The following is a 24,357-nucleotide window of genomic DNA, read 5'->3' on the forward strand; positions in this document are numbered from 1 at the left end:
GAATCACAACTGTAGTTCACATTATGAATTCAAATCAGCGCTCTCAGTTCCAATACTTTCTTTAAAACTACATAAATCATAAACTTACAAAATGAAAAATATTACATCTAATGAGCCCAGGTATAAAGATATGAACTGATTCCACAAATCTTGAATGATTCCAACTCCAGCTTACAAAAAGGGATCTAAATCCATATGAAAACTTTGCTTTAGAAGTGTAGCATGCTCCATAAATGAAGCTGACCTATATAAGGCTATGAGATAACCTTCAAAAGGTAGTCCAAGTGTCAGGAGGACACTTCAGTACATGGACTGTAAAATTGCTTATCTGCATGTCTAATTTAGATATATGATTACATATAGTATAGATTCCAGAATTGTTATCTAGAATAGCAATCCTTATCTCACTCTTATTATGGGAATCCCTATGCCAATGCAAATGTTTCAGGGATGATCAAGTAGAGTCAAAGCTCATTCACATATCAGCAAATGATATATTTAGTTAACCAGAGGCCTTATTTCACTTAATTTGGTTAATGCTTTTAGTAGTTGAGCACAGAATTGAGAGGGGTGAATTTAATCCAGGAACTTCGCTGCATGGTTTGTTTTACTTCAGAAAGTGAAGCAGCTCTGAACAGTGACCACAACAGAGAAAGTGCTGCTAGAAAGCAAATGGAATCGGCAGTCCCTGACATGAGCATTACCAATAGCAAACACTTCATTGAGTTTTCACTGACTCAAGCTCATTCAAATGGGTACATTCCTGCCTCCAGGTAAACCGTGTATAAGCCCAAAGCTTCAATGTTCTGCATGAGAAGATAAGTACTGAAGGTAATGAAAAAATTGGTCATTCTGCTTCCTAAACAGAAAGCATGGAGACAGAACAGTAGTTCAAAAGAAACAGCTAAACAAAATGTGAATGTGTCTGTCTTTACCCTTACCTCTCCTTAATAAAGTAACACTTACACATGCAAGACTAAACGTACATTCTGGCTGCCTGAAAGCCTAACCTCACCATGCAGCTCAGTGAAAGATGAGCAGCAAGATGTCACCTCAGCATGTTTTACAGGAGCACTGAAGCATTCAGAGTTCCTCCACCCTCCCTCGCTAGAAACTAACGCTATAAAAATGACTGCACAGTGTAAGAGGAAGATCTCAAGAGGGGCCAATTTCCATTAATTAGGCATTCCAAATAAGAAGTGCAAACAGTAACTACATTTTCTCTTTAGAATGCAGGCAGCTGCTAATTAATTTACTAAAGAACACAAACATTCTTCTGCCTGTCAGTACCGATAGTGAACCACTGTTCCTCTGTTTTCCTGACTATTAGCAACATGAACCTGGTATGGTTTAGGACACAATCAAATCTGCATCCAAAACCATGCTGATTAACTGGAGAGAGGCTGACAGTAAATCATTTTCTCATGACTGTTTGGAAGTTTTCATCAACAGATTCCCAGGAGAACATTTCAGCTTCCTCTTTCTCCTTTCTTTCCTTCCTCATCCATGCCACATCAGAATTACCCTGTTCATTACAGCTCTCTTCAGGTTATTGGAGTCAGCTGGAGAGATATTATACTTAAGCTGCCGCCCTAACTTAAGAAGGCAACACAAAGTGCTATTAAGAGGCTGGAATGCTGGTAGTTTCAGGGTTCTTGTGATACCATGGTCACCCCAAAAACACAGGACAGGACAGGACCCTGTTACCCTGAGGCAGCGGGTTTGGAACAAGCCTATGGTCATTACATATCTTCAAAGAAATTATGATGAAAGTAGAAAGCGTTCCCCAAATGGAAAAATCATAGTAAGTGTTTTCTTTACTTTATATAACCTCTAGGTGTTCCCCAGAACAACTATATGATTTATAACTACCTGAACAAGTGTCTTAATTCCGCCAGACCCTTAGTTCTCAATTCTGGAAATACCTGGAAAAACACTTTTTGGGTGCTTTTACTGCTATTGCCAGCTAATTATGGAACCAAAGGAAACATATCCATAAATATTTTAATAATATACCAAAAATTAATCCAAAACAATAGAAAACATGTTAATGAATAAAGAGGGATAATACTTGTTTCCATGATTTTTCTGAAATCATTACAAGTGAACCAACAAAATAATGGCTTGCATGTTGTAGAAAAGCCACTGGAAACAAAAACAGTTCAACAAGAACTGATAGCATTTCTTAGAAATATTAGCCTATGCACTTGTTTTGTATCAGTTGCTTACTCTCAACAATTCTTACCCAAACAGGCTTTAGCAAAATTCAAAGCAATGATACATTGGAAGAAAATGTTAAAACTCCCAGAAACCATATATAACATTTTGATGAAGCAGAGCAGAAGGCTCAGCTAATTGTTCCTTGCTTGTAGTGAAGCTCACTTCACCCTGTATAAAGATAAATCATTTTTTGCCTCACATAAACGTTTGTTTTTTAAAGACGAAGAGTCTAACTCCTTCCTCAAAAATGCTTGAAACATTTTGGCCAAAAATAATGGGTGAGGGACAGCCACGTTTTAGCAGACAGCAGAACGGCACCTTTAAAAGTCTCACAAATATTTCATTTCATTCTAAACTAAAAAATAATAAATGTTCTAATAAACATTCTAATAAATGTTAGTAGCAAATCACACTAGTCTGAAAATCTCAAAGGCTGTTTACAAGTAAATCTCATCATTTTTGACCACAAGTAGAATAACTATTCTGTTCTAATCAAACAAAAATGTGGCTTTAATTCTCAAAAACAAAACAAAAAACAAAAACAAAAAAAAAAAAAAAAACCAATACACTGATACACTGATAAACTCAACTGTAAGAATGAAATTGATGCTGAAAGGAAAGACTTATCAGTACTTTCCTGTTAACAGATGGCTAAAAATAAAGTGTAACAGATGTAATTCATGGCGTGTGGTAATCTTGCCACCTTGCTGTCCCAAAATGCATTTTCCCTTGGCTGTTGAAAAGTTCAGGCAATATAATTCCAGGTAACTGACAGTTCATCCATCCAGTTTAAGGCCTCATATAAACTTGTATCCTAAGGAATTAAATTAATTCACCTATAAGTTCTTTGTAACCATGAAACTAGAAATTATTTTCTTCTCCATACAGAGGTACTTCCTCAAAATATATGCTTCTGGTTAAAGGAGTGTTATTTCTACAAAGCCCTTTCAAAGATCAAAACCAGTTTAAGATGACAATTGAACATCCAACCAAGTCAGCAATGCCACCAGAAAAAATCATTTGAAAAAAAATAATAATTATGAATAAATTTATATTATTTTGAACTTTACATATGTTATTACTCCTACAGGTTACAAACAGATTTCTACGGAATTTGTGTTAATATAGTATCTAAAACAACATACACAAAATTGCTGAAAGTTGCTTTTGAACTGATCGCATGTATAGCAGATCTTACAAAATCTGTTCCATTTTGAGTTATAACTGAGATCAAGACTCATTTAAGGAAGAAGTTCTCAGTACTTGGGACTTCTGTTTTCTGTTCGAGCAAAGATCTGGTAACATTTTCAATGAGAGCAGAAAGTATATGACTTCATCATTTTATTATAGTATTGTAATCATTCTTAGCATGTAATCAATACAAACTCTTTATACAGTCTTTTAATTTAACCTAATTCTTTAAAGGGATCTTTTCTTGACCAGACGTTTTCAGAATCAGTCAACCAAAGGTTTTCTATACAAAAGCCTTGTGGAGTGAGTCCATGTATAATACATACCATTTCAGATTGATGAAGAATTGAAAGGGTCTCTAAACATGTAGTGCTAACTAGGCATAACTATTTTATTCATAACTTTATTTATCAAGAATTTATTTACACACTCCCAAAAAAATAAAGAATAAACTATGGCTCTTACCCTACAATGAGCCTGGAGTTCTTCCCAATGGCATGACCACAGTGCAGTAATAAAACAGGGACAAACCTTTCATTTACTTCACTGCTTACCTGTAGCAAGGTAACTTCAGCAGCAGGGAGCTCAGCTTAGCCTAACCGCCTATCTAATTTCCTTACTTCTCAAGCAGAAATAGCTGCAGTGTAGACATAGGTGCCAAAAGAAATGCGTAAGAACATGGAGCACAGGCTCCAGGCTCAGCCATGCATGCCAGCCCTGAGGTCTCAGTTCTACAGATATTTCCTGAAAGACTGAAAAAACATCCCCATGTGATTTTGTTCTTTCTAGAATAAGTAAGAATAATATTAAATTTTATACTTTCCTTTTCAAGTTAGGAGAAGTACATAAACCTTCACACATGCACATTTGCTTTTGGCCTACATTCAAGCAAATGAAATTTCAAATCAGAGGGTAACTTTTTCCTGAATATTTTTCTGTAGATAAAGACAGACAATTGAAAAAAGATGGTAATTTAATCCCAGGCTTGACCAGCAGCCAGCGGCCATAACCTAAGAGCATTAATGTTGGAAACACAATCATTTTTTTTAGATTTTTGACCAGTTGGATATCTATTCATATCCCTGTGAATAATTGATCAACATCCTTCATTATTTAGAGACAGTCACAAAATGAAGTGGACAGGAACTCATCCCCAACTACTGGAAAGATAGTCTTTCTGTATATCATATCAAGCAAGCAAACATGTCCTAAATGAGTCTGCTAGAATGCTGAAGGTGACTGTTATCAGCATAACTGGGAGCTATTTCTATTTTGTGATTGCAAATCATCCAGTATGAATGAATTCTACAAGCTATGTAGATAGGCAAAATGCAAGTAGGACTTCTGTTTATTTGTTTGTTTTGTTTTCCAAATTATACACGCTTTTTTAAACTCTTTAGATTTTCTTAGCTAGCAATTTCCCCCCTACAAGGATGGGTTTCATTGTACCAAAGCAGTGTCCAAGCTTCACAAAGGTGTTACAATTAACTCTGTAGCTTTGCATGAATAGAAAAAGAATATGGGAAAAATACCAATAGAAAGAAAATTAAAGAAAAAATTTGACTCCCTCTTCTTTAACTTTGGGAAAGGTCAATATGAAAAATGTTATTATCAGTCAAGAAGGTGAAATGAATAAACAAAGTGATAAGGACTTTTACAGTGTAAGGCAGATGCCTCCTGGCAGACGAACACATGAAAATATTTATGGACAGCTCATTCAAAATAAAACAAACATTAAGCACTGAGATGTGCCACTATGCATGCCAACTTCTCATCTTAATCCATTTTCACTTACTGAAAATTTGATGGGCTGCAGATTTATTTTTTTTTTATTCTTTGATCTGAAAAGTCATAGCAAACATGCAAGTACCATATTAATATCCTTGGGAAATAAACAGTTACTTTTTAAAATTAAATTTAGCAAATTTGAATTTCCAGCATGCCCCAAGGTTTTCTTTTTTCTTTTAATGCATAGACACCTCATACCTAACATAAATAAACTTTACACGTGTATGACCTCCTCCAAACCAAAGAATCCCAAGACAGATTATAAACATCTTCATCTTATTTCCTCAGTGATAGGAGAAGTACATTTGTGTGTACCTGGACCACTGTATAGCCACTAGGATGTTTACCATCTTCATCTTTCTCTGCTAATGTAAAGTCACAATTCAGGGAATCCCAAGAACAGACATCAGTAAACTTTGCTATATACTATATGGGTCATCCCAAAAAGAAACATGAGAAAGCTCTTCTATAGCACATGAGACACAACCTTCCCAGCTTAGAAGAAAACAGATGAAGAAGTGACAGAGGAAAAGATTGTGGTGAGCCCTGTGAAGAAAGAGAGAATACGAAATGCTGTGCTTTATATAGGATGCAAGCATACAGCTCTATACATGAAGTTTACATAAATTAAACCAGAACTTGCATTTCCTAGCAGTCAAATCTCCTAAAGGCTGGAGCTTTCCCAAACTGCATTTGTTTCATCTGAGTGAAATTAGCAGTACCCAGAAAACTGTCAATATTTTGACACCAAGATGTAAGATTTGAAGACAGTGGAGTGAAATGAGGCAAATTACTCCAGGAGGTAGCCAGGGATGATAGGCAGTTACTGCTGATTTTCAAAGCTACAACCAGCAGTCTTCTAAGAGCTTATCTCAAATCCAGGGGGGGCAGAGGTATCCAGTCTATGTAACAGCACATCACCAGTCTTGCCCGCCATGTGGGGTACTCCTTTTCCAAAGGGTGGCCACTGAGTGGAAAAAGATACTCTTCCAGTGTTGCCATCTGACAGAATAGAAAATGTGCTTTTGAGAGTGCAGCCAAGAACGGATGAAAAAAGAGGTGGCAAGTATGAAATCAAATTCCTACCCCTGTTGCCTTTCACTATACAGTATTTTATTTCATTTTTTTCTCTATTACCCACATGATATAATATTATCAACTATTTCATTAAGACAGAGATTTTTAAAAGCTGAGAAAACTTACAGCTAGGGCACATAGAAAAAAGAGTAGGCAAAAGAACTAAGTATTAACTAAACATGGTGAAAATGGCTGAGAGATTAAAGGCCTATGCTCTGAGCTATTGAACAGTGGATCCAATCCACTGCTAGTTAGAAATCTCAGGCTCAGGTGTGTCCAAAAGCCTCTAATTCAAGGGCAGATCCTGCCTGACTTAACAGCAGTGGAAAGTTGTGATGGGGCTAACAGCTTGAGTGTGTAAAGCTACTGAGCATGAAATCTTGGGCAGAAATGAACATTAATTGTGTTCCTTTCCCTAAATAGATAGACATACAGTCCTTGAAGCAACACAACACAAACAGTTCTACATGATCTGGCCAATGTTAACTAAAACATATTTATTATGGATATAGATTACTACAACTAAAGCCAAAAGAAAGTTCCTCAAAACTGCCACTGAGAAATTAATTACACATTAGACAAGGCAAAACAACACAGTTGTATTGCTTCCATGCTGCAACATTCACATTGGCATAATGCAACATTTTGTCATACTGCTTTCATGACCCCTAAGAAGTACAAGAATACTTGATAAGTCATTCATCTACTGAATGATAAAGTAAGTGGTATGTTGTTTGTAAACGTCCAAACATCTCTGTACCGTTTTCCACCTTTTCTCAGGTGATTCCTCCCTCTGTCTCAACACCCAAATGATGTATCATACACCACTTCTTTAAAGAACCCTGTGGTCTTCCAGACCGTCTCCGTGGATCAGATGGAGTGGTGCAATTTTAAATTGCAAAGTGAAGTTTCCAGAATTAGGAAGCTCCATGGACACTGAGTTAAAGAATGAACAATGCAGAGCGTGTACTGTAATGACCTGTACTGGAACTGCTATTGTCCAGAGAGGTCCACAGCTGGGGTGGCTGCCACACCAACGAAGAGCTGACCTGCATCAGTTCTCTCTCCTTTTCCTTCTCTCATGGCCATATGTATTAGGGTTCAATTTAAAGCAGGCCAGCATTCCACTTATGTAAGTCTTTTCATTCTAGTGAAATCAGCAGTGCCCAGCAGACTGCCAGTTTTCTGGTATCAACATGTAAGATTCAAAAGCTACCACCACCCCATCTGGGGACTGAATAGAGAAGGACTTCTTTCTTCTTACTAGAACAAATAATATCAGATGACCACAATTTGGATTAAAATAACATCATTTTCTAATCCCACTATGAAATGAGGTTATGACTGATCAGCTATACTTGACTAATAGTGGTATTTTTTACTCTGTATCTGGTTAAAGCTGCACAATAATCTTGGAATGAATGATGAATACGTGCTGTCTTCATGGGAAATTAATATGGTCCATGAAATCTGGGTGTTATAAAACATAACAGGTAAGAAAAAAATATGTTTGCATCACTAAGTATAATCCTGTGAATTTTGTAACACGACTCCATCTACAAGCAATTTTAATCTGTAGCCAAATAGCTGTAGTTGGAGCTTTAGGTACCACTTCAGCCTCCTACCTTAGTTATTTATGTCTCTGCTCTCAACAGCTCTTACTGCTAGAAAAAAGTTCTAACATCTAACCTAAACTTTTCTATTCTTCGCTTCAGGCTATTATTCCACATTTTACCATCTTTTGAGAACAAATAATTCCCTTCCTTCATTTATATTGTTACCTTGAAGTTATTTATAGCCTGTGCCCATGTCCCTCGAGCTCTCTCTGTTATAGACTATAAATATAGCTCCCTTAATCCCTCCTCATATGTTTTATCCTCTGGTATTTGTATGAGATTTGTAATCTTTATACTTTTTCTTGATTTTAAACTTTCTGGACCACAACTAGACACAGTATTGCAAATAAGTGGTGATACAAATGCATTGTTTTCATTGCAAATACGATCTCCTTATACCACTATAATTGTGAACACGTTAGCCAGGTTGAAATGCATATGCTATTGTAATTGCTTTCATCTCTTGATATTTTTAAAACAAGTTGCTTTAAATTTAAAATTTCTAAATGTTTTGTCTGAGCTTACTGATTAATCTCACAAAAGATCTAGCAAGAATTATTTTAGCCAAACAAGAGTAATGTTTAAAAAGAAGAAAGGGAAAGGGAAAGGGATATTCTTTCCCCATATGTTCTTTCAGAAACTATATCCCCTGTTAACAGCAACAGCTGAGCCAATTTTTGTTTAAATTTTAATCTTACAGGCATTTAGGGAACAAATCAAGACTGATGCAAACTGACTTTGTAGGATGCAGTTATGAGCTTTGAATTTTAATTGCATGCATATTTTGAGACAAGAAAGCAAAACAAATTCTTTCAAAGGGTTAACAAAATGGGGACTAAAAAAGGGCCTGGTCTTCAGCGGGACAGTGACACTTTGTACCAGGCAAGGATTTGTTCCACAGACTGAACTGGACTTTCAGGATGTCCTTAACAAGGTGCCTCACAGGAGTTTGTGCTGGGCCTTGCACAAAGTTACAAGAATTCGATCAGTGATCAGAACCAGTTTTAAAGATAAAAATCAGAGGGGAAATAAATATTCTGTTTGATAGTGCAGTGAGGTAACAGTATTTTATTTTATTTTTTCAATAGAGGTCCGGAAAGAAGAATAATGGAAAAAAGATTGATTGGGTTAAACCTGCAGATGAAACAAATCTCTTTAGGATACTTCATGGAAGGCCCTGAGGAATGCCAGAGGTCCTCATAAAACTTTGTGAGTGGGAAGCAAAATAAAGGAGTTCATTATTTTTTTTTTTTGGATGTGCACAGCAATTTCTTTTGGGAGGAATGAGTGGAATATACCTTAGAACTGCTTTATTAACCTTAATATAACCTTAAAAACAGATGGTTGTCATTGTAGACAGCTGGGTGACAACATGCAGTCAATGTAAATCAACACTCAAAACTGAAAATAGGAAGCACAGAAAGTAGGATAAAAGTAAGTTTTCATATTCCTCAATGAGGATTTGTCATCAGGAATATTCCAGTTTGGCTATCCTATCTCAAAGGGAGCCATGTCAGAAACAGGAAAAGGCTAATTGGATTTAAGATGATTAAGAGCTTGGAAAGACTTCCCTAAGAAGAAAGAGTCCGATTTGCACTTCAATGCTTTTTTCTTTTTGCATGGAACACATACTATTTATATCCACTTTAGCATCCATCCATCTGTATTGAAACAGGAAAACCATATTATAAATGAGAATATTTGCATAACTATGGGCCTTCTGGGGAGTGCAAGTAAGGGTTATATAATGCCAAAGTAGACTTAGTGAAGAAATGTAAAATTAATCTATACAGCCTTTTTCTTTTGCAAAAAGCAGCTACTGTCTTCTGGGTAGACTTTATAATTGTATCCATAATCTTGAAGTTCAAACATCTGAAAACGTGATCCATAAGGAAAGCTGAATTTTCTACTCTCTATTGGTATTTTGGACAATCAATTCTAATGCCAAGTTCTGTCAGCTGAACACAGCACATTATCTCTTACTTAAATGTTAGTAAGCAATATTTCTGGGTTAAAATTCTGTCCCACCTGCAACACAATTTGTGGCTGTCCCCAGTTCAGGGGCACAGACCTTCACAGCAACAGCAATGAAAGCCCCCTCTGCTTTCAGATCGTGTGCTTTGTGTGTGACTGTGAAGATCACAACCATTTTGAAGAATTCTGATCCAAAAGATATATGGTGTAGCTGGGCTATAGACAGCCCAGTGCCAGGCCTGAGAACCTAACTGTGCATCAAACCCGAAATTATACTCAGTAAGAAATGAACAGTAAGAACTGCAACAATTATATGGTTCTTTTGTACTAAGTTTGCTAGAACGTCACCATCAGTTAGAGATATGGTATGGTTTTGGTTTACAGAGATCCTGGTATCGAATGCCAAGTATGCAGCAATCAGGTAACAGCATCAAAAGAAGGCAATTTTTCCTCCCATAGCTTGAATTCTACTGATTTCCAGGTTGTCTTGGAAGGATAAGTGCATACAGAAGCATTCTTGGGTTACAAAAATAAGGGAGGATAGGGAGGATTATGGTTGGAGAATGTCTGGCAAAACATTTTCTCCTCAGAGAGAGGAGTAAAAAAAAAGAGTGAAGCAGAAATTGCATGCAAAAGCCATGTAGGCTTTCCTGGAGGAAGCTGTTTACATGGCACTGCAGCCAAGCTGACGCAGTTTGGGGGTGCAGATGGCCTCCATAAAACTCCATCTTGGTGCAGGTTGCTCAAGTCAGCACAGATGTCATTTTCTACTTAATTCTTAGCAATGCAGGGCATTTTCCTTTCATGCTAACATATGAAATGTTCCCTATAGATGAGTAGAGGTAATTACCGGCTGCTTCACAGGGACAACATTAACATACATTCCACTCAATGACAAAGTGCTATGTAGTTAACCAGAGTTTAACAAGGTGTTAATTGGGCGTGAAATGTTAGCCCCTGTCCTTTAAATGTTGAGAGGAGCGAGGGGCTTATTTTCCAAACACTGAAGACTTCTGAGGCAGCAGTTTCACATGGAAGTATAGATGAAGTTGATTGAGACTGTTCTGCCCTCCTTCCTCCCCCAATGGCCCCTCCAGCCCCAAGGATGGCCTTCTCCTTCCTCACAGACAAGCAGACTCCCTAGTACCAGTCACTGCCAGAATAAAACCAACAGCAGTAATTCCTCGAGGGAATAACAGAAGTGGGACCTTCAGAAGGAGCTCCTGAAGTCTTTGGGACTACATGTTGCTGCTGAAGACCTCTGGACACCTGCAGCTGGAGAATGGCAAACAGCTTACAACGTCTGTGGGGTGCAAGTCCCCCTCCTGTGGGCTGCTAGGTGTGCCGGGTGAGGCAAAGCACTGCCTGAGGCACTCATTTGAGCTCACATGAAATAACCTGTGGAACTCAAGAGTTCCTAAATCTTTTGTCAAATTTTACTATAGCCATATGTCTAAATGTTTCCAGTGATGGAGGAAGGAGTAAGGATGGTGGTAAGCCTATGTATATCTTATGTAATTCTATATGCATATCAGTGACGGGAGAGAGGCATTCTCTCTTACACAAGTGTTCAGAAGTATAGCCTAAGGGTAATTTTTTTTCAAATAATATTCCTATTTCTAACCATTTACTTTCTGAACAAAATAGTGGTGTCGGTATTAGCATCCTTCATTCACAGCATCATTGTTACTTAATTCAGTTACATTAGTATTCCTTGTTTATTTCTTTGCCTATAGCCCTTTGATGTGGTCATTTGTAATTTCCCTTCTTTCCCTAGTAAATTCTCCAGCTGCCCCATTATCATTCTGTGTGAATTGCATGAGAGGGTAAAACAAAATAAAATAAAATAAAATAGCACAAAACTCAGAAATCTGCCTACAATGGTGATTTATTGCAAAAGCTCTGGCAAGATTGCTCTGCAGGTTCTCTAGAAAAGCTGAGCTATATTTGGGCGGTGGGATCTAGGATGGTGAGATGGAGCAGAATTTGTAGCATGTGCATAAACAGATTCAGTGTCCCACATCTCTCCCTCTCCCAAATAATTTACTTATTCTCAGACCAAAAAAAAAAAACAAACTGAAGAATAGTCTTTATGATGGTTTGGAAAATCCCTGAATACCAGCCTACATACAAGAGTAAAGTGCTCTTAACTTGTTTTTAACAACTGGAAAAAACAGTTTTATGGAAATGTCTCTCATTCCTATTAAAGTTCATTGTTTTCTTAACTGTTTTTAACTTTTTTTTTTTCTTTCTACTGGTTTCATTGATAGTGCACGTGCTTCAGTGCTTCATTCTCCCCACATTTCCTCATTTTTTCCTCCTACATAGCTCCCTTACATCTCCATTCATTCTCCAGCCTCCCTCACAACAGCATTTTAATATAGGAAGTGCTTGTATAGCTAATCTCTGCACTGCTGCTCTATTTATAACATTCTTTAATATTTCCTTCAAATCACTTTCCTTTCTGCCAGTCCTTCCCTCATGCAACTTGAAGAAACATAGGCAATCAAGAACTCCTTCTATGATAATTGATAATAGTATCAATTCTTCAAAGAAATGATAGAACAAAACTTTGCTCTTCTTCTGAAAAATCCTGCAGGAAAATCAGTGACAGCAAATAAAAGGATGCCAACTTTCTGATGTGTGTGTGGGAACAAGGAGATCTGTCTTCTGAGCCTGGAACGCTGTTGAGCATATGCACAGCATGGGCTGGCGAGCACCTACTGGACTCCCAAGGTGAATTTAGGTCCCATGAGATTTCAGCAGCTGCTGTACAAGGATTTTTAAGATGAGAATTTTAAAGCATCTATGGAATTTCTATACAGTCCTTTAAAAAGATATATCTACACGTAAAAGCAGGTATGCTTATATAAACACACATACTCATAATTTTCCTTCTGCTATTTCTTACAATGTTTTGTGCCTAAAAATACTAACTTTCCCACTATTTATTTCAGCAATAAATCCCCACAAAGTAGGGATTTTATTTCATGATTCTTGGTGAGATTGCCAGATGCACATTCTTTTACGCATTTTATAACTTCAATGTCAGATTCAAATCAGAATATCAAAAAGTTTAAAGTCCAGGAGTTACTCCTTTTGTGTTCATAGGAAATAAAAAAAAAAAAAGAGAAGGCTTGGTAAAAACACATGTTCTTCAATAAAGATGTTGGTTTAGAGATCAAGCAAATTGATCTAAGAGAGTTGATCAAGAGAATTAAGAACTTATGTTCTCCACGAGGGAGTTGTGAACAGGTAAATAAAAAGCCATCACTAATACATTTTACCACAGTTGCACAGGCGGGGCAAACACCAGAAAGAGTCCCCTAGAAGATGAAGAACTAACAGCCTGTGTTCCCTGCTTCCCCTCACATTGTTACTCTGCAACGCCAACAGGGTGGTGGCCTTGGGCACCAAGACAGAAAAAGGAAATTTGGATTAAGAACAGAACAATGGGAGGAAAATATTAAATTAACATTAAGCTTTCTCTTTATTCCATTCCGGGCTTCATAGAAATTGAATAGCTGTTATCCCTCCCTCAGCACACATACCTTCAACCACAGGGATCACGAAAGAGGACAATAATCTCTGATTGTAAAAACATGATTAATAAAATTGGCATTTTAAAAGAATTCATTCCACCCTTTCTCTCGTCTCTCTTTGATGTCACTCAGTGTCATTACTAGAACGAATGTGTTACCATTAGCACAGAGCATCCTGCATTTCAAGCACATTCATCAACAAAGGGCTTGAATTCTTGGAGCTCTTGTCATGTTAGTACACTCCAGAAGCAGAAGGAGCTTACAACCAGGAGACACAAAACTTATAAAACAGATGTGCTGATTAGACTAAATGCCAAAGTACCTTTATAGTTATATACGGAAGTGCAAGTCTGAAAAAAAAATAAAAGAGTTGCTTATTATGTAATGGGAGAGCTAAACTAGTACCACACTATTCAACCACATAAAGGCTCATACTGCCTTTGCAAACCTTCTGACACCAGTGACATTTTGAAACAGGATGGATTAGCTGCCCTTTGATTATACCCAGAACGTGCAGTGAGGTAGAAACACACTGCTTGTTTAGAGCAGAAAGGTGCAGAAGAAAAGATGGAGTTCATCAGTTTATTGTAATCCATTAACATTTCACTGTTTGATTAACTGCCAGCTTCCTGAGCAACAACTGCACTCGGAGGCTGCACCAACACCCAGCTGAAGATCTGCCACTTTATTATTTTTGTTGCTTTTTATCAAACTGTCAGCAAAAACTGTCTCCTAGTTAAACGTACACAGACACAAAAATCCCAGTGAACGTCCTGAGGGGAGAATGTGCCTTACTACGCTTTTGAATGACAGCCCTGCTTTAGGATTAAGGTTTTCCAGTAAGCAGATATGTTTGTGAAGCAGCCATGAAGAATGGTTTGCTAAAAATGTGTCAATTTGCTGAAGCTTCCTGTTAGTTCTGTGAAATGCATTTAGGAGGCTAATTAAACAGCAGGCATTGCTTTTATGTAACAAAATGAGAAGGGTCCATTTTGGAGGAGCTGTGCGCGTATGTGACATATTCACGCTGAACATGGAGCTTGACAGTGCCAGTCCCTAAAAATAGATCCTGGATATCCTTGTTCTCATCGCCGACCACAAGCCCGTCCCCTTGGCGGCTGGGTGCATGGAGCTGGCACCCCACTCCCTCCTCCAGTGGAGACAGGAGTGCTACCCCGAGGTGCCTCTTTTTTAGATGAAGTGGAGAAGATAAAAAGGATGTTGCATCTGCTGCACACACACGTTTGAAACAATATCCTTGCCCCTTAGCAGGCAGTTATCATGTTGTTTTGGCAGCAGGAAGGAATCTGTGGTTTTTCTTGAATGTTGCTCTTCTTTATTTAAACTACCAGAAATAAAGCAAAAATGACAGAATGCTCTGTCTATAAATAATCATTCCGGTGTACAGTTATATTAGGAGGTAACTCAGATGGCATGATAACGCCTAACAGGCTAATCTTAGACCTATAATGCCATAAGATGAAAATAACTAGGCTAAGAATAACTGACCCAGAGGAGTCAGGCTGTTAAAGAGATCCACTGAACAGGGCACTTTAGATTTTCATGCATTTAACAATAATATCTGCCAGCTAGTTTCCCTATAATATTTTGGATTGTACCCACTGTATAACAACAACACAGTATTTGGGAAAGGTTAAAGTGCAATCACACCTGAAACCTTGCCCACCTTCTACACCGAACCCTGAAATTAACCTGCATATACACATATGTGCAAATACACACAGGAGGAGTGAGTAATGTTTGCAGACTAGCTAGCTCAGAGTTCTGCTTTCTCACAGCTCTTGCTTTCTCTGCAAAGACTGTGCAGAAAAAAGGGGCTGGGCAGTTGATACAGAAATAGAAGTCTGATGAAAGCTCTGGTAGTAGGAGCAGTTACAAGTGTTCCTCATATCCAAAACTAATCTTAATGAACTAAATGGCTTCTATAAGCAGTTTTACACAAAGAAAGACTGGATGAAACCACGTCCCTTTGAGCACTGTGTAAACAACTACATGTAAGAAAGCTGAACAGCTAAAAAAATAAACAGCTAACGTAAAAAACTCTTTCACAAGAAAATGATTAAGCTCAACAGACCAAGAGAGGGGAGCTGCTGTTCCAGTGCCAGGGCTAGTGAACCTTTGTATCCCATGTAAAGTTTAATGATATCAGGAAAGAAGCTCAAAGAGGTTTTAAAAACAATTGCAGAACAATTTTATTTACTTTCCAGAATTTGTAGCTTGCTATTCTTGTAATTCTTGTACTTTGAAATTCTTGCTTTAGTCCTTTTCCACAGTCTATAAATATATCTTCTAATGCAAAGTAAGATTGTCAGGTAATCATCACTTGATTCCAGAAGCTGGGACTTAAGGGAAAAGAGGGGGAGGAGGGAAAAAAAGCAACACTACAGTGTTAGAAAACACACAAAGTTGGCAACACTGGTTCGCATTCAACCTTTTTCCAAGTAATGTAAAGCAGAAAAAGCATCTTCGTTCCATTTTACCACACTTTTCTTCAAGTGAATTGATAATCAAAGTCTTGTCCAGCACCTGATGGAGCAAAGCCTACACCCCATATCAGTACGACTGTCACTACACAAGGACTGTGGGTTGGCATTGCTCTTCTTGTAGTATTAATTAAGGCTAAGCCATGCTCTTCTATAATGAAGAATTCAAATATTCAAGCTTCTATAAAGAACTAGCTCCTCTCCTGCCTCGCATATTTGAGAGGCATTGAAAACAGTCTCTCTTAACTGCTGCTGCCTAGAACTTCGCTGAACCGAGCTGTTTCACACACTGTTTTTTCATTACCCTGAAGAGAATCACAAAGTAAAAGATCTGCATATCCTCTGCTATTCTCACTCGCTCTGAAGAGTTATTGCCTGAAATAACACATGCATAAGATTATTTTTTTTTTTAATCCATAAAAGTTCTCATTACCTGATTCAAATATGCAAATATTCCAAGTTATTCATGTCTACCAGAGCAAGCCTTTATAGGAATTTGCTTTTTGCAATCTCTTGACGGGAACTGTTGAACAGATGAAAATTTTATTTGGATAGAAAATAAAACAGGACAACAAATTTAAAATATTCCCTTAAAGCAATATAAACGCACACATACAAAGGTGTATGCATAGTCTTGCAGCCACATCATAGATACCACATGAGATAAATTTTGTACATTTTACTGTGGGAAGACATCTAAAAAGGACCCGTCAGCCCACATATGACATGATGCATGTAGCACCTATTCTGTCATTTATATTCAAGAGTCACAGCTGGAATTTCCTGATCAGTGCAGAGAATAAAATACTCTAACTACATTCACTTACTACATTTGCGAAATCGCAGGTAATTTGCAAGCCTGTAGGTACACTAAGTCAATCAAATTAATCATTGCAAATCATTATACTCCCTTTAGAACAGTTTTGCTCTATAGATCCCTGAGCCTGACAGGTATTATTTTCCTTACTTCACAGAAGGGGAAGCTGACGTAAGCAGGATTACGTAACTTGTTCAGGTCACCCATCAATTCGGTGACAAGCCAAGGCTTTAAGCTCCAAATCTCCTTGAACTCTTGATTTTTCAACACTGCTGCTTTGGGCAGGAAGCAGAGCATGCCTTATCCAATAAAAGCTGAGGTAGAATTTAGGAAGGCCAGTGCAAGGGTATATGTCAAAATATGGCTAGCAAAGCAAATGTAGCAACCTTATCCTTTGGAAAAACAGCACGGTATACTTAACCACCAGAGGTTAATAATCTTGGCATTGCTTCTTAAAGTCACACAGCTACAGATGCCATGGCTGGGTAGGTTGTTTCCTCTTCTTCATAAAACTGAAGTCTACCTGATTAATGCAGTCCTGTATTAGTTATTTATTTGCCACACATGAGTGATTCTTCTTGCCATGGACTATGCTGCACCAAAGGCTTTTTTTCAAGGGGTTACAGTTTCTTATCCATGTGGTAGGATAAGAGGCCAGCTGAATGCTAGAGACCATTGTAGTATTTCACATACAAGGAAGCTGAGACTTTTTGTGCAAAATAAAAGCAATAACATAGTTAAATGGTACCATCCAAATAAGAAACTTAAGACTGCAGATCTTTTTGTTTTTTTTTTTTTTTAATCTTGAAATTAAAATAATTGCAGTATTAAATAAGAATGTATCAGCATCATTTTCTAAAATAACAATGAACCATACTTACTGCTGCATTTTAGAGCAACAGTACCATATGGGAGAATCTAGTTCAGTCTTCTCAAGATAGCTGAAACTGCTCTCTGCAGTGAGGTGTAGGTGTCTGCAAATTACACAGCTTCTTGAGTCAGTGCCGATCTGGATTGCCCCATTCATAATTAGACTTTTGATTGGTACCTATCCAGATCATCTCATTCATAGTATGATTTACAAGCAGGGATGGAGACAGACAGGCAAAGCAGTAATTGAGGGAATACCAGAAGAACTGCTTTCACATGACAGAAGTATTTCCTACACCTGCTATTGTCAGAAATTCCTTAGACAGTTTGCTTTGCAAATATGTATCCACTGCCCATTGAATCTGTCCTCTTTGGGGATGACTCCAGTCCACTTAAAATTAGAGCTGAATAATACATGCCCATTGCATCTGGAAACTAGCAAAGCTAAAGATCCACTGAGAGCTTAAGTTGTGCTTGTTCCAAGACCTCAAGAACATTAAGAGTGCATGCTGTAACTGTTCAGGGATCTTTCTTAAATATGTGCAACTTTTTAATCCATGCAATGCATGTAAGTGAAGATAACTTTAAAGTAAATTGATAAAATTAAGGTGACTGATTTTAGCTACTCCAATCACTAGAGCACATTGTTATAGTCTGCATAATCTTTTCTCTCCTATATGCAGCACAGGCACAATACATAAAATGTTAACAGGCCTGATCCTGCAGGACCCTGAACTCAAAGGAACTGAAGGTAACAGACAGCAGCACCAGACTTTGTGGTTTCATGTGACATGAATTAAACTGCAGACTATGTACATAATATCAACTACTTGTGGTCTAGCTGTGTATCTCAAAAGCCAATAGAAACACCGTAGAATATTTTGTGTTTTACAGAGTATGTATTTAAACATATTTTACCTTGATAATGTTCTTGACTACATTAAAAAAAAAAAAGAAAAAAAAAAGCCCCACTCTACCTGGTGCTACAAAGGAAAATAAAATGTATACATTATATGGACCTAAGGTAATATCAGATGAAAATCAAATGTTACATGATATTCTTGTCTCCAGTGTAGAAAAGCAGAAAAACTTACAGTAAATTACCTCCTTTTCTTATGTCTCAAATGAGGAAATTGCTATTACTCGAGAAACATTAGTAGGTGGTTACAAGATACCATAGTGAGCTTCAAAAAAAAAAAAAGTTTTTACTATGTCAAATTAAAGAACAGGTTTTCATTTGTACACACAGATAACAGATACACAGACAACTTTAATTTGACATAGTATATATAGTGTTTAAAAAACAGGAGGGAGGGGGAAGTGGTCAGTCTGATCTCTGTGATCAATACAAAAGCACTGGACACCTGCTGAGCTGTTCAGGAAAAGCAACAATTCTTGAACAATACATCAACACTGAAGTTTGCAGAACTATAACACTTTCAGAGAACATTCTGCTTTTATGCACTGTCTTAGCTAGAGTTTTCTTGATCATATTGGTAAACAACTCTTTCACCTGATTTCTGTCCTTGACAAAGAAACTGCAATCAGTGTTCAAAATCTATTCTAAAAAGTTAAAGAAATAGCAAATTCTCTGAGAGATCCGAAAAGAAAGAAACCAACCCAGCTGCTTTATAAATGAAGAGAAAAATCACCAATCTTAAACATTACCAGTTGGAAGTCTCCAGTCCCCTTAGGTACTCTCATTATTTTAACATGCACTTCATGCCTCTTCAATGTCTCATTTGCTCCTTCAGCCTGTCATTATTATGAGGTTTTATGACTTTCTGAATTGAAAAACACAAATTATAAGGTTAAGACACATCTAACTCTTTCCTAACAGGAAAGATATTGCCATTTGACACAATCTCTCACAATTTATTTTAATATCTGAAACCGTAACCCAGCACTTCAGTTGTATGTAAGAAAGAAACATGAGTAAAAGTTTAAGTTCTTCTGTAAAGCAGAAAAGAAACTGTTTCCAAAACAAACAAACATGGACTCAACAGGTGTACAAAAACAGGGAATACCTGAAGAGATCTGTGGTATACACTGTATCTGTGCTTAGAAGTGGGAAGCACTAACAAGTTTTGTTAAAAAAAATAAATAAACTAAAAAAAAAAAAAAAAAAAAGAGAGAGAGAGGGACAGAGAGAGGGAGAGAGACTAAGACTAAAGTACCTGTAAACAATTCACACTACAGTTTACTTACAGGTACTCTATAAAGACAACTTTATGAATAACAAAGTGGGAAAATCTATGACAGAAAAAAATATAAAGCAGGTAATATTGTACCTCAGTCCAATGAGAACAGAACTGTAATAGAGTTGAAGAGAGAAGTTGAAAAAGTAACCTGAAATTTTGACTTTTTCAGACTGTCTAAAATTATGTTTCACCTGAATGGCTACAATTCTTCTGGATTAATTCATTTACAAGGCACCACTTGCAGGTCTCAAACACAGCTAACAGAGAAACTAGAAAATCAAGGGACAGCTTCAAATACATGAAGAATTGTTCAATTTTCCATCACAGCAGCTTTGAAATACCTTCATTAAAAATACATCCAATTTACATTTCAGTGAGTCATTACCTCTGACTACCATTGTCAGGTTCCAAAATATTTTTAAAGTAACAAAATAAGCCATGCATATGGAAGAGACTGCTTTAGCATTCTTTTAAAGTAACCCTGTAATGAAAGCAGAATAGGATTGATATAAAAACCTCCTTGTGTGTAAACTTGAGAAAATGAAACTCACAAAAAGACGAAATCCTGTTTACAAAATCACATATGAAGAGAATTGCCTGTGACGGGCTCTAACTGCAGCCTCCTGATCCGGTCTGTCTGATGAAGCCTCTCTCTGAATAAGCCCATACCACAAGCCCCATTTTGCAGTCACACAACAAAACAAACTGAACAAAAAAGGAAATCCCAACTATATTTCAGTTGTTAGCATTTTGTTCTTGCTGGAAAGCAGCACACTGAAAGAGGCGAACTCCCACAAAAGCAGCAGCTGATATCTAACATATCGTGGTAGAGATAATTATTTAACAACAACTTACATAAAGCCCACAAAAATAAAGTCAGCTCTTTATAGGAGGGGAGTTTTCTTGTTGTGACGGGCTGTATTTTATCGGTAAGCCACGGTGTGGGCAGGGGAGGCAGGGGTACTGAGCTGTCTCTTACCTGAGCTGATCATACTGTGCATTCTTTGCTGAGCCAAGAGCTGTTCGCGTCCAGAAACCCCATCTGAGGAAAAACACGATTCACTCTCGTAAATTGTCTGCAGCATATTCCAACCAGTCTGCACTTCAGCTACACGAGAGAGTCATCACTGCACTTGTACAGGGGCGTCAGGCACGACCCTCTGCTGTCCTACCTCCTCCAGCCAGGCTTGTCAGACAGCACACTTCGGTAATTAGCAATGTGTAAGCATTTGTACAAGTATCTACTAAGAGAGAAAAGACAAAATCCACTTTACACAGCTGCAAGAGGGCAGGAAGCACACGCTGGACTGTGCACCCCTGAGTTTGAGCACTTGTACTCTGGAAGCCAACAGCAGGTGGAAGAAGAAATGCAGAAGAAATATCTCGGTGCTTCAGGCTTTCTCGTGTGCGTGTGTACGTGTGTGTGTGTGTGCGTGTGTGTGTGTGCGGGGGGGGGGAAGGCAGCCTCTCGCAAAGCACACCCAACGAGCACGTTTCCAGGGCTGCCGGCCCCACCAGGTTCAGTTCTAGTCACCCCACTGTCACGAGTGCCTCTGTCCCCCGGCCGCCCCTCGGCCCGGCTGGTGGAGTTGGCCAGGGCAGTGACAACTCATTTGCATTCAAATCAACAACAGCGTGGCCCAGCAGCGGCAGAAATAGAACAATGGCTGGCCTGAGCCAAAAATAGGTCAAGCGCGGCCGGGTGATTGGAGCCTGCATTAATGCGTTTAAAAATACCACAGCAAACACAGCTGTCCAGTCTCTGTCTTTCAAACTGCAATCCTCCCTCATCCTCAAGCATAATTAACCCTTTCCTGCTGCCAAGCCTATTCCTGTGACAAAAAGCAAGGGTGGGTGGGAGAGCGCCCAGTCGGCAGCGCTCCTCGCCCCCCGCCCTCCCCTCACCTGGCAGCGTTGGGTGAGAAGCGAGCAAAAAAAAGAAAAAAAAAAAAAAAGAAAAAGAAAAAAAGGCCTCTGTATCGCTTCCAAAACAACGCTGGGAGCTCTTGCTCGCAGCGTGGTTTCTGCCGCGCCCACGCACAGCAATCCCGCGGTGCTATTTTTGCTGCCCGCTTCCCGGGCTCCGCGGCCTGCAGGCGGCCGGCGGGCTGGGCAGGCCGGAGGCGCAGGCCCATGGTGACGGGGCAGCTGGGCTGTTGCTCACGGCTATAAGCAGTGCTTCCATATTTAGCACGCCTGGTACAGCGCTTATAGTCCAGCACCAGTTGTGGCACGGCATATTCGACATGCCTGCCTACTGTGCAGCGCTCTGCTGGCGTACTGAAATGTGGTTCGCGTTTATCTTCAGCAGCATTAGGTAATTTGTACTGCGTCTCTCTCAGTTTGACGAGGCGATGTGGTTTCAGAATGGCAGCGTCTGACTACAGATCAGAGCAAAGCACCATGCTGCTCTACGTCCTGGCAGGCTTCATGCATGCTCTGTTAAGTTAATTTTTCATAAAGACATTTCAAAAGTTGCATAGCTTTTTTGCTGATTAATATACCCACATGTAGGTAAGGAAAGTGTTACCAGTGATACTTTACCTCCTTGGCATCCTGCTCTGCAATATGCTGTTTGCTACACAGGTGACCAACACCTGTCCCTACCTACCTATACAACTCCTGGCCACACACACGCCAAAAATTCTGAATCCCTTTCCCTGTCCTGGCCACGGGCAACTGACGGTGGCAACAGGAATGTGAATACTCACTGGGATCAGGAAACCATTGCAAAGGTTGTCTCAGAGACTTCTAGAGATCCACCAAATCCTGAACTACCCCAAGCACCTGTGCTTGAAGATGCAAGGACAGTGCATAATACCTGAAGCTCAGTTCTGCCTTTCAGCCAAGAATTGGCTGTCTGCTCTTCAGCTAACTCAACAGATTGCAGTGAAGGGCAATATTATTTTTTTTAACTTGTCACAATTCTGCTCTCAAAGAAAAGATTTTCAATAGCAAGGTACTGTGACATCACTAGATGATATTTGGAGATGTAGGGCATCTGGGAGCTGTGAAGCTCAAGGCTGCTCCCTTCATCCCAAACCTTCTCTTACTCCATGTGCCAAACAATCTAGACCTGCTGAGGGCTGGGATCTGTTCCTTGGACAAATGGATACTGCAACAGCTGACAATGGGATTTTCCCTGTGGGATCCTTGAGTTAGCACTTTGCACTGCTCAACACCCCCCTCTCCTCATCTTTCCTCTTCACCCAGCTTACTACATACACACATGAACTACTTTCCTTTACTGTACTTTTCCTTTACTTTTCCTTTTTCTGTAAAGAGGAAGAGTCCTGCCAGACAACAGGCAAAGAGGAGAGGTGTACTTCTGTGGAAGCAGAAAAGCTCCGCTGACAGCATAAACCCAGCTCTGCAAAGGGGCATCGACACAGGTAGGATGCTACAGTGCAAGCCAGAGGATGAGCAGCACATGTATCAGCTCATATTGACAGCTGGCAACTTGGTATCACGAACACTAGAAGTAATACTCATAGCACTCTCAGGGCCTGTGCTAGAAAGTTATCTGGGATTCAGACTACTCAGTAATCGATGATTCCAGTTGGTCCCCAGAAAGGCTGGGTCTCTCTGCTTCATCCATGGTGCCCCAGGGGTTCCAGGTCTTGGTGCTGCTCCCACAAAGCTCCAGGAGACCTGCTTAAACCCCTGCAACCCCATCGATGCTGGAGCCATTTCAGCCTCTAATAATGTTAGGAAGTGGATAACCTGAACTGAGAAAGCTGGAAAAGCAAATGTTCATTTATATCTTGAGAGAAAAAAAAATCAAAATGTTTTGTGGGAAATACAAGGCACTTGCATGGTGCAGGGCAGAAGATGTCTAACAAGGGTGCAGGGGGAATCACCAATCTTTCAGCAATCTTTCCTAACACAGAAAAAGCTTTTTATAGACAGAAGTAAATAAAAAAAAATGGAATTGCTTATGCCCTTGAGCCAACAAGAACATGACCCTGTTTAGTGATTCAATGCCTCAAAATAATTGAGTCTCGTATTACAGGGAAACACTGCAGGAATAAGTTAAAAACAGGTCATAACACAGAAAATTCTGGAGTGTGGGATCCTCGTATTAGATACCCATATGTGTTTTTAAGTCCTTGTATATGTGGCTGCATTTTTTAAGATAGAAATCACGCTCTGACTGATTAAAAAAAAAAAAAAAAAAAAAGCAAACTATTTTCAAGAGTAGAAAATGTACATTCAGAGGTTTATCTGCAAGCACTCTTAATTTTGGTATATATATTTTAAAATAACAGACAAATTATGCTGCTAGCTAATTCACAGACCATAATGACTACTGCATCATGTTTTATATTTGAGATTACATATAAATATATATATATGTATATATGTATATATATAATATATATATATAAATATTTTAAATATGATGTCAGTCATCCCAAAGGTAGGACATTTACAGTTCTTCCAGCTTGGGATCTTATGGGCCTTCTTCAGAAAATCACTTTGGTACATGCTTAGCTTTAAAACACTTGCATAAATCCATGCCTTTTCAACATAATATTTAAGCACATGCTTAAATTC

At 38.7% G+C, this 24,357-nt stretch overlaps 1 protein-coding gene and 1 long non-coding RNA gene across 24 annotated transcripts in view; one reads left to right on the forward strand and one right to left on the reverse strand.

Moving 5' to 3' along the window:
* HDAC9 (histone deacetylase 9) overlaps positions 1-24,357 on the reverse strand; it is a 473,035-nt gene that overhangs the window by 257,732 nt on the left and 190,946 nt on the right. For 15 of the 23 annotated variants that reach the window (XM_038173868.2, XM_072033569.1, XM_072033568.1 and 12 more), the window contains exon 1: positions 20,780-21,116. The exons of 1 other annotated variant lie outside the window; for it this stretch is intronic. In XM_038173868.2, coding sequence (XP_038029796.1) covers positions 20,780-20,885 — 106 coding nt within the window. In that variant the 5' untranslated portion in view covers positions 20,886-21,116. Of the gene's footprint in view, positions 1-16,345; positions 16,436-19,267; positions 19,384-20,351; positions 20,743-20,779; positions 21,117-21,334; positions 21,590-24,357 lie in introns of those variants that run through there. 7 more of the 23 variants (XM_038173863.2, XM_038173860.2, XM_072033563.1 and 4 more) reach the window with 6 other exon arrangements.
* LOC140001600 (uncharacterized) lies at positions 1,663-10,236 on the forward strand. The gene is made up of 3 exons (XR_011806981.1): positions 1,663-1,804; positions 7,676-7,769; positions 8,981-10,236. It is a non-coding gene; the product is annotated as an uncharacterized lncRNA (long non-coding RNA).

This window comes from Anas platyrhynchos, chromosome 2 (genome assembly GCF_047663525.1).
Source record: "Anas platyrhynchos isolate ZD024472 breed Pekin duck chromosome 2, IASCAAS_PekinDuck_T2T, whole genome shotgun sequence".
Lineage (NCBI taxonomy): Eukaryota > Metazoa > Chordata > Aves > Anseriformes > Anatidae > Anas > Anas platyrhynchos.